This window comes from Trichoplusia ni, chromosome 4 (assembly GCF_003590095.1).
Source record: "Trichoplusia ni isolate ovarian cell line Hi5 chromosome 4, tn1, whole genome shotgun sequence".
In the NCBI taxonomy this organism is placed as follows: Eukaryota; Metazoa; Arthropoda; class Insecta; order Lepidoptera; family Noctuidae; genus Trichoplusia; species Trichoplusia ni.
This window is the reverse complement of record NC_039481.1, coordinates 10,012,132-10,023,655: the sequence shown is the minus strand read 5'-3', so window position 1 is coordinate 10,023,655 and position 11,524 is coordinate 10,012,132. Positions and strand designations below refer to the sequence as shown.

Sequence of the window (11,524 nt, the reverse complement as noted above, 5' to 3'; positions counted from 1 at the left end):
AACAGAGAGGACATTTGACATAAAAAAACGTTTATTTGACGTTACTTAAAATATTATAGTTCTACAGTTAATTATGTACTGTACTTTACTATAAAAATTATTTTATTTAAAAAAAAAATATTGTTAATTCTTAAAAAAATGAAACATTTCTTCACGTATAAAATAAAAATGATAAAACCTAAGCAATACACTAGAATATTATAAAAAAATATATATATTTCTAAGATTCTTATCACGCTAAAACATTTCATATTTACTTCATTAAAATCACAAATAACACGGATTCATATTGTAAGCGATACACGTAAATATATAATAATATCTTTGTTTGTAATTCCGTACAATAAACATACAAGACTTTATCTCTACTTATTGTGATGTGTTTACATTTAAATGCGTATTATGAGTCACCACTGCACCTTGTTGTAAGGTTTCAAAGCAGTGACTTTTACATTTAATGAATGGTAAACCTGTAGAAAAGTGTCATTTTTCCAAGTGCATTTTTCTAAAATAGACGTATCCCTCAAATTCATTAAACTTTAAAAATGTCAGAGACATGACACACAGTCTAGACACTTGTGTTTTCACATAGTAAAAGACAAAAATTGGAACAAGAACAATCGGATGAGTCATTCTCGAAAATAAATATTGGGGTTAAATTTTTATAACACCCAATGATTTTAAAAGTTGATTGTAATAATCTTATATCTAATACTAGTTGACCAGTGCCCATTTCATTAAGCCGTTATATAATATCTAATAACATTCAGAAATAACGTATAATAACTACGTCACAGCACACAATTTTGAGCTATTGTTTTACATGACTTAGAATTAACATAAACAGTCACGACACCCAGCACCCAGACTCAGACCTAGCGTGCATCACACACATGTACTACGGGATGAGTTTGTGGGTTTCGTGGTGACCTCTAACATCTTTGGCCGAAAATGTATCTGGTATACTCAGTCTGTCAAAATCTACAACACCCATGCTTTAATTGTAAATTTAAATAATCTAAACATCTCTAGGTTTTAATTCGTAAAAGATGTCAGGCGCCCGAAGTCCGAACGGGCTCTTCTCGAATGTGATTGGTTTGTATTCCTGTGGGGTTAGCGTGAATCGTCGCAAGAGTCGGGCGAGACCTGCCTTGACCTGAAGACGAGCGAATCTGTTACCTGAAAAAAGAGTGCAAAATTACTAGCTGTTGCTTTCGGAGTCCCTGCTTGGATCTCAGTTATAACTGGATAAACATTACATTAAAAGTACCCTATGTAATAACGTAAAGTGCCAAAATTTTATCGCAATCGCTCCAGCCATTTGGGTGGACACAGCTTTCTATATTATAAGACACAGTTGTTCAATGCGGTTGGACATATTAGGAAAAATTAACAAGATCCTTGTAATATGGATTAACAAATTTTATTGGTAATTTGATTGTGTCTAAAAAAATCGCCTTGTTCCCATAAAAAATATCAATACTTTTTAATCGAAGTCGATTGAATGTCTTTGTTGTTAAAACAATTTTATCGATTAGGCAATCACTAGGTGTTGGACAAACAAAAAATACAAGATAACGACAACACTTAAAGATAAACACAATTAAATTGTATTAATCGCTACTTTCGTTATCAAGTTTTAGGTATTCGAAGATCTGTCAGTCGCCCTGGCCGTGTATCGGATTTGTTTACATCGGCAACCGGAATATGTGCGTATCATTAGACTTGCTATCTCCGTTATCTTCTATTTATAGAATAATTGTCGTTTTCATATAAATTATCAACAATGATATTCAACTTACCAATGCAAATTCTGTTGCCTTCCCCAAACGGCAGATAAGAGTATTTTCCTTTGCCAGATTGCAAATCTGTATCAAATCTGTCAGGATCGAATAAATCCGGATTGGGATAAATTTTTTCGTCTCTATGCATTGCATACACTGGAATCATACAAATGACGTCTTTCTCTATAGGGACTCCTGATGGCAGAACTGTTTCCTTAGTGCATAACCTCTGTATGACACCGATTGGAGGATACTTTCTCATCGCCTCGTTTAGCACCTTGTCTAAATATTGAAATTTGTCAATGTCGTTGTAAGTGAGTTCATCAGATTCATTCTTCAGGATTCCATCGATTTCCTGGTGAAGTTTTGTTAAAATTTTTGGGTTGCTTGCAAGTTCTGTTAAAGTGAAGTGCATCGTATTCGCTGAGGTGTCAGCACCAGCAATGAAAAAGAAAAATGCTTGAGCAGCCAACAATTCATCGGTCGGTTCCAGTTCATAACCTGTTGCCAAGTCTTGCATCGTCCCCTGCTTTTTCAATTCTAAACAGATTTCAATAAAGTCGTGTCTCTTTTGAGAATCGTGTTTCCTGCTTTCCATGACTTTTTTCACTGTACTTATAAAAAAATCTTCGACTTCTCCAAATACTCTGATCCTTAATAATTTAAACAGAGTCGGAAAAGTATCTGATAAGAAAACAGATACAGTTTGGAATAGCGATGGTTCTATGGACTTTTTTGACATGTCCATGAACGGCGAGTCCATAGTATTCTTAGTGTTCGTATCGATACCAAACACAGAAGCACCAATTGACGCAGTTGTGTATGTATAAAGCATGTCGAAAGGCTTATGTCTTAACTGAGGGTTGTCTTCCACAAAAGTTACAAAATCACAAGCACATTTTTCAATGATATAGAACATATTTTTGAGTCTAGAACTAGTAAACACTGGTGTCAGTTTTTGTCTGGTTAATTTCCATCTCTGGAAATCGTTCATGAACAATACGTTGTCAGCCAGAAGGTCATTTGAGTTTAGTACCAAACCACGGCTGTGGAAGCTTTGGAAGTCGCCAGCTAGCACTGCTTGGATGTCTTCAACATTTTTCAACATCAACATTGGTTTGGAACCTAACGAACTGCCAATATGTCGGCCGTCGTGTTTATCGTAAATATCTTTAGCAATTTCTGGCATTGAATGTTTGCTGAACAAAAACTTGAGCATCATATCGTCAACTTGTATAATATTCCTCTTTGTCCAATAATTATTGGTCTTCAGACACCAATAAAGCAACACTGAGCACACAACTAATAACAATATAACTGCGAACATTGTGAATGCGAAGAACTAGACGTAAATGATTGGACACGTTTGACCTCACGGAGGCACAACGACAGACTGATTGCTTGTAAGCAATATTAATTTATATAAATGTGTAATGTTTGACTATCTCTCGGACATTACAAAATGTCTTAGATAACGATACTTTTGTAATTATTACATTTATTTACTAATTATGCTTATAATTATGGATGGGTAATGATGATTAGCGTTTTGTCACTGTTAAGTGTTTATTAGAAGTACTGTTTAATATCCGGAGCAGATCATTGGGGCTTACATGCATTGCATAATATTAAGTATATGTTATGCAATAGGAATGGCGGTAAATTGGAAGCAATGACGTAATGTAGCTGTTAATAAACGAACAAAGATACACATATTCCATTCTTAATATGAGTTTAACGAATACTTTATGTTTTGGCTATTTAATCTATCCGTATTTATTGTTTATTAAAAATAAAAACAAACCACGAAATTAATAACTAAAAATCAAACCTTAAAAAAAAATGTCATAATTTCTCTTGGTGAAAGATATATCTGTCTAAAGAAAGATATGTCCGGGAGTAACAAGCATTAAAATATAATATTTCTTCAACATAATATGGAACCAAACGACCAATTCCTAATTTTTGTTATAACGTTGTGACTTTTGACGGGATTATCAGTAATTTGACACATTGTACGAGTTTCAGAAAGCAACGCTTGGAATCCCTTACGTAAACCTAAGTAATTTACAATCTCCTTGTGCACATTCTCAGTTGCTAAGTGAAGCTAAACAGCGGTCTGGCTAGTCATACATTTTGAAAGGTGACCAATTTAAACAAATTATTCTATTATACTAGTGTAGGACGTCCTCAGGCACGGTGGAGTGATGACTTGCGCAAGACGGCTGACAGGAGCTGGATGCGAGAAGCCGAAAATCGATCTCAGTGGCGTGCACTTGGAGAGGCCTATGTCCAGCAGTGGACTGCGATAGGCTGATGATGAACTTAGTCAGCTGTTATCAGTATAGTACGCAGTTCATTATATTTAAAGCGCCAGTCATGTGTCTTATGTTGTGTAATTCATGTATTTTTATCGATAACTAAATGTCCCGGCGAACTTCGTACCGTCCAACACTCGATGATGACAATGCAGATAAAATACTTTTTATAGTAACTCTGCCACAACTTATCACCGTTTATACCTTCCCTGGACTTCCACAAATATTTCAAGATAAAAAAGCCGATCTCGAGTTTTAGCGAGACTAACGAACAGAAATTCATTTTTATACAAAAGAAGAAGTAAGATACGAATATGATGAACCCATATTAAGTCTATTTGTTGTTATCTCTTAATTAATCAAAAGCAACAACTGTAATAGCAATTCTAGGACTGGACTGACCATGCTTTTTTCTTTGCTATTTCATTCCCTAAAACTATTGTTCGCGTGTCCTACACAAGGATCAAACCCGCGACACGCCGCACATAGTGTGTCTTGGTCAACCACACATCTTTTTCTCACAAATATGCCATCCCAAAACGCAAACCGACGGATCAATTGTTAGTTATACAATTACTTGTTCCACGCACAGATCGAACCGGCTAATAAAAATGGTCATATGTTGTAAAAAGTCCGTCACCATGCTTTCACAAACAGTACAAAATTTTGCAGGTGCTATCTTCCATTGCGACATAAGCGCTTATTAGTACAACTGAGCCAGAAATGGGACACGAAATCAGCTGATTGTCAAATAATATTTGGACCTCACAAATATTTAATTAAGTGTTTGTACAAAATGAATGTCACGTCCGGATATGTAAACGTCATTCAACCGGAGGATCCTCGTGATCCGGGTGTCCGTGTCACCGGTTTAAACACGGTCCGAAGGATTATCCGGGTGACGCGACGGCGGCAGGATTACACGTGATTTAATAAGATTATTGAGGAACCATCGCCGTGATGGTTTGTAGACTAGTGAAGGAGGTGGGAAAGAAATAAGAGCTTTTATCTGACGGTCCTATGTTTATAATATGTTTTAATAAATAAAAGGATCTCATATTTTGAGTGTTCACTGTCTAGACGTCTATCTGACCGTCCGTCCGTTCCTTCCTTGAATCGCGATATAATATTTGAAACCTAAAAGTCGGTAATAGTAGCAAAGTTGATGTATGACAAGAATATTTATAAGATACTCACAAATTTATTTGCCAGTTAACCGATTTCATCATAAGCTTATTTGTACGGAACCCTAAAAACGCGAGTCCGACACGCATTCAAATGAACTCTCTAATAAATTTTATTATATTATTAATTTAGTATACTCATACAGCAGTGGATGGCGATAGGCTGAGATGATGATGATGATGATGATGATGATACTTGTACATAGATTTGAACTATTATGATAATTCTTCAAAAAACTGTTACTGTAATGATTTTAAAGTTTAAGTGTTACACTTTGTAATACGTATAGGAATAGGAAAAGACAGGTGTGTGCTAAGACATGATCCTTTGACTTGGCTTTACAACGACTATACTACTAGGCTATCACTACTTCTATGTAGAAGTGAGAGTCGTCAATTTTACGAAAATCACATAGGGAAATAAAGAGAAAATCATTGGCCTAGCCTTTTCCCAACTATGTTGGGGTCGGCTACCAGTCCAACTGGTTTCAGCTAAGTACCAGTGTTTTACAAGGAGCGACTGCCTATCTGACCTCCTTAAACCAGTTACCTGGGCAACACGATACCCCTTGGTTAGACTGGCTGTCAGACTTTTTCAAGCTTCTGACTACCTGTAACGACTGTCAAAGATGTAGGAATAACAGCCGGGACCCACAATTTAACGTGCCTTCCGAAACACGGAGGAACTCGTTATAACAAAGATGGTCACCCATCTACGGACCAACCGCGTCAAGCATAGCTTAACCTGTGATCGTATCACTTATGCGGTTATAGCTTAGTTAAAGAGAAAATATCCGATAAAATAAAAATATTTAATTTATGAACCAAAAAAATAATTTATCATTTAAAATAACATTACAATAGCACAATATTTACATAAGAAGTCTCAGTAAAAGCGCAATTAATGACTAATCAAAACAACTTCATTGCACTTTCAAAACTCAGTCCTATCAACTTATGTATACCTTTACATGTTTTTAACAATAGTGCACCATCTGCCTCTGTACATAATGATAATTTTCCTGTCCATCCAAAGGTTGTCTGGAAGATATCGCTTTTAGCGATAAGACCGCCATTGTACCCTAACATTGTATGTTTTAAGAATCACTGCTGTAATTGCATGGTGTACAATAAAGAATATTCTATTCTATTCTATTCTTATCCAAATTTAAATGTCTCTTCGTTTTAAGTCGTAAAAGATGTCGGCAGATCGAAGACCGAAGGTGCTCTTCTCAAACACGACTGGCTTCAGTTCCTGTTCAGTCAAGGTGAACCGTCGCAGCAGCCTGGCGAGACCAGCTTTTACTTGCACGCGAGCAAATCTGGCACCTGGAAGATATAATACACACATTTAAGTAAGGTCACCAATGGATAAACATCGTTTTTTAACAGGCCGAAAATTGTAGAAAATTTTGCGATGTGAAAAAGAACCATTTATTTGACAGGTAAGACGCTACAAATAAGACGAAGATGAATCCGAATTAATTAGGAAATTAAATATTTGTAGAAACAAATATTTAATTTCCTAATTAATTTAAGAAAATATTATTTCATAGATTTTTAATCTAGAATTAGCATTTCACAGTGAGAATTCACGGATTTCTTCCCGGTTCTTCTCTAAATGACATGAGTCATTTTCAAGGCTGAGATAATGATTAAAATTTAATCAGAATTAAATTCATCAAGAAAATCTTACCAAGACAGTGTCGGTTGCCCTCTCCAAATGGAAGATAAGTGTATTTCTTAATATCGGATACATTCTCCGGTGCGAATCTCTCAGGATCGAATTCTTCTGGATTCGGAAAGTTCTTTTCGTCTCTATGCACGGCCAATACTGGTACCATGCACAAAACATCCTTTTCTACTGACACTCCAGATGGCAGGACGGAGTCCCTTGTGCATACCCTTTGTATGATGCCGATGGGAGGGTACTTTCTCATTGATTCACTAACTACCATGTCTAAGTACTGCATTTTATCCAGGTCTTCATAAGCAAGTTCGTCAGTTTTGTTAGCTTCGAACACTTCATCGATTTCTTTATGTAGTCTCGCTAACATTTTCGGCTTACTCGCGAGCTCCACTAGAGCAAAGTGTATCACATTTCCAGAAGTATCTGCTCCGGCGATGAAAAAGAAAAACGCTTGTGCGGCTAATAGTTCATCACTGGGTTCCAGTTCATAACCTGATGTCGAGTCCTTTAACAAACCTTGCTTTTTCAATTCTAAACAGATTTCAATGAAGTCGTGTCTCTTTTCAGTATCATTTTTTCTGCTTTCAAAAACATTTTTCATGACATTAATAAAGAAATCCTCGTGATCGCCAAGAAATTTGAGTTTTAGGAATTTATACAAAGTTGGACTTAAGTTAGCCGTCAGGAGAGTTAGGCTTCCTTTTAACGATGGTGATAAAGCTTTCCATATCATATCTACATACGGTGAGTCCATGGTACTCTTGGCTTGAGTGTCGATACCGAACACTGAGGCACCAATCGCAGCAGTGGTGTATGTGTAAATCAAAGTGTACGGCTTTCTCTTCAAGAGTGGATTATCATCAACCAAATCCACGAAGTCCCGAGCGCATCTGTCCATGATGTAGAACATGTTCTTGAGTCTCGCACTTGTGAACACTGGCGTGAGTTTCTGTCTAATCATTTTCCATTTTTGAATATCGTTCATGAAGAGCAGATTGTCAGACAAGAGATCATTTTGATTGATCAAGAACCCACGGCTGTGGAATTTCTGGAAGTCACCAGTGAGCACGGCCTGGATGTCTTGAGGGTTAGTTAACAACAATATCTTCACGGTTCCAGTCGAAGTTCCAATAACATCAGCCTTGTGTTCGTCACAGACTTTTTTACAAATTTCTGGTAATGATACCTTATTGATCATGAATTTTAGCATTATGTCTCCGACTTGCAGTACATTTCTCTTCTTCCAATAATTATTGGGCTTGAGAATTAAGTAGAACAGCACTGAACTCAAAATAGTGATTAATATAATGAGCAACATTGTTAGCTAGTTATTTCTTCACTGCGGTCAAGCGATAACTGATGCGAGGTATCGATCAGCGGAGCTTTATATACAAGTAACGAGTCATTTTTTTACGCAAGCTCTACGGTACTGATTGTGAATATTAAAAACAATGACAATGAGCTATGTCAGATTTCGTTATTTTTATTTTTCTCTTCCCCATAATTAGATAGTAGGAATTTCGACCATCATTACGATTTTCTATTTTTAGACACAATTCTATTTTTATTCTCTTGCACTTTTCTTATGTTTTTTTTTTTGCAATGTTATCATACAAGTCATAACGTGTTCTTTGGAGGCGGGACTTAGTATTGGTCACAGTTAATGTAACTAACCAATCAGGAGCAGTTTTACAAGATATTTATAAATTTTGCCTTCATTTTATTGTTCTGATCCACATGATTGGTTGGAAGTAAGTCATTTATCGTGTATCGTTTGGTGTAATGATAAGAAAAAATTGGTTTACAAAATTTTATGTAAGTAGTTAATCGTGTATCGTTTGGTGTAATGATAAGAAAATAGTTTAATTTTTTTTGTGTAAGTAGTTACAAAGTGTATGTTGGTGGGGTAACGACAGCATGAGTGGCATTAACCAAATAAGACATCAAAGGCGTTTGAAAGAAAATCATTCTCAAGCAAAACATCCTCATCATCCTTGTCTTTTCCCAACTTTATTAGGGTCGACTTTCCGTGTAACTGTATGCAGCTAAGTACCAGTGTTTTGCAAGGAGCGACTGCATATCTGACCTCCTCAACCCAGCTTCCTGGCCAATACGATATCCCTTATTAAAACTGGTTGTCAGCCTGACTAAATAACAGCGGGGAACCACAATATCACGTGCCTTTCTAAGTACGGAGGAAGGAGCACCGACCGAATCAAACTTAGCTAATATAAAATGAAACAAAACATTAATAAATGTTAAAATGTGATTACAGAAAATATCTTTATCTTGAATTGTTTCTTTTGGTGTGAACTTTTCGAACTACTACTCGTCTAGATAAATAATACGAGACTGAAATCGATGGCGTTGTGTCTTAAAACGTCTAAGAATTTTGCCAGCACAATATTTGGTAATTGAGTAAGGGGTACAAGATTTACTGTCAACACAATGCATTTAAATTTATTTTTTGGCAAATTGTTAGAAAAATGCGAATATTGACATATTTAATCCAAATTCCAATCGTTCATCGGCCATTGTAATTAGCGAAATCGGGACTTAATTCTATGTCATCATAATATTTTTGCGTGCGTATTGTGACGAAGTCTGAAGCCTTTTCGGAATCAAACCATTATCCGATTTCCCAAACGCTGTTCATCGATTCAACATCAAATCCCGATCAATAAGAAGTTAATCGAATGTCAATTCTCGTTTTAGTAAGTCAAAATTAATTTTTTTCATGATAAAGAGACAGGTGAAACTATATAAAAGATTATATAAAGAGACAATTCATACGATTTTTTTCAAAGAACAGTTGCATTTGACATTTAATCCATTGTAAAATTTGAATTATAATACAAGAATTGTTTGGATGGGGGACTAAATTTACATATCCATTAAATCACAAGTCAAGTCCCGACTTGATCAAGATAAAATAATTATCTCACGCTGACTTGTAGTTTTGCAGCCACAAATAAAAACAACAATATCATTTTTTTACGTCGATTAAATTAGCGACATAAATATAGACGAATACCTAAAGCGTATTTCCCCAAGTTTATCAGTTTATCAGTAAATGTAAAACAATGATTTTTTCAATTTGAGATAACTGTTTCTTTGTTTGCGACTGATAATTTATGTTTTGTTATTTTCATTAAAGATTATTTTGGAAAAACCAGGTGATTTATTAGATACTGTTTTTGAGTACGGAAGTGGATATTCTTCCGAAAAAAGTGGATTACGCCATCATTTTGGCCTAAAAGATCTCTAACCTAACCTACCCTTTGGTGCGTTCGAGACCCTAATGAGTCCCCTAAAGATGGAGTTTTGAAAATAATTTATATCTTCCAAAAAACCAATGACATATATTTTTAAGTATTTGTGGGTGAAAGATAGCCTATTGTTTTATATTTTGCCAGATTCACACGCAGTTATTACCTTTGAATAATAACAAAATAACAAAAATCTTTCAGGTATCGATTGTATCTCGTACCGTAGCCGAAGTTAATTCAATTTGTGTTCTAAGTAGTGATGGGTATAAAATATTCTCAAGCAAAATTCTCAATTTCTCGCAATAGATCTGATAGATCTCCTATACAACGAACGTGTTAAAGGCGCTTTTCTCAGGAACTACTGGTCTGATGTCGACAATTCTTGCAATGTTTGATGGCTAATTAACTGAGGAGGGCTAGTCTATGTACCGTCACACTGTCGTCAACAGCAGGAAATGTTACAAAATGATCATTTATGCTCACCCTGAGCCAATGGTTAAAGTAACTTCAGTTATGTACTTATAATGCTATTTTCAATGTTTTTTATCATAACATAATGTCTATTTTTAACTATAAAAATACGACCAACATCGAATCGAAACGATTCAGCCCAACTTTATGAAATTTGAATGGGAGCATAAATTGCAAGTACATATTTCACGTGAAATGAAAATAAAATTAACAAAATCGATTCATTAAGTCCAAACTTCGGACATAACAAACAAACACAAAACAAATAAACACGAATTGAGAACCACCTCTTTTTTGAAATCAATTAAGCTAAATAACAAATACAAATCGCCGCCGTCGCCTTAATTATTAAAAATAATTAACATAATAAATGTGATCTAACAACTATTATCAATATTTTATCCGGAAATCATTAAATAATACCTACAGCATTTTTCCATAAGCCTTATCCAGCTGATAAGGATAAAAACCACTGGGAAAAACCACTTTAGGTATTTATATCACTAATAGAGATAATAAACAGCTGTTATCTCTATTTGAGGATGACAAACTAAAAGTCAGCGTGAGGTCATTTTGGAACCTGAACCTTCGTTATCACTACCGTTCAAGTCGAAACTTGTTCATACTCGATGCCCTTTTAGAAATCTCATAGATAATTGTGATAATATTTTCGTCAATCAATGTTAATTGATAGACGCCATTCTCATGTAGTAAATTATTAGACAAATAGCAAATGATATTTGTACATAACGACTCTTAGTAGAACAATACTTTGTTTTCGTTTAGTCGGTAAACAGTCAGGTGACTG

The 11,524-nt window shown here is 35.3% G+C and overlaps 2 protein-coding genes across 2 annotated transcripts; both read right to left on the bottom strand.

Annotated features, from left to right (window-relative positions):
- Positions 1-309: 309 nt before the first annotated feature.
- LOC113492981 (probable cytochrome P450 6a13) lies at positions 310-3,182 on the bottom strand. The gene is made up of 2 exons (XM_026870736.1): positions 1,803-3,182; positions 310-1,179 (listed from the first exon to the last, which is right to left on the bottom strand). Exons 1-2 carry the CDS (start codon positions 3,109-3,111, stop codon positions 1,019-1,021), a joined length of 1,470 nt encoding a protein of 489 aa, XP_026726537.1. The 5' UTR covers positions 3,112-3,182; the 3' UTR covers positions 310-1,018.
- Positions 3,183-6,102: 2,920 nt separating this feature from the next.
- Positions 6,103-8,324, bottom strand: LOC113492980 (probable cytochrome P450 6a14). The gene is made up of 2 exons (XM_026870734.1): positions 6,983-8,324; positions 6,103-6,615 (listed from the first exon to the last, which is right to left on the bottom strand). Exons 1-2 carry the CDS (start codon positions 8,292-8,294, stop codon positions 6,455-6,457), a joined length of 1,473 nt encoding a protein of 490 aa, XP_026726535.1. The 5' UTR covers positions 8,295-8,324; the 3' UTR covers positions 6,103-6,454.
- Between the last annotated feature and the right edge of the window lie 3,200 nt (positions 8,325-11,524).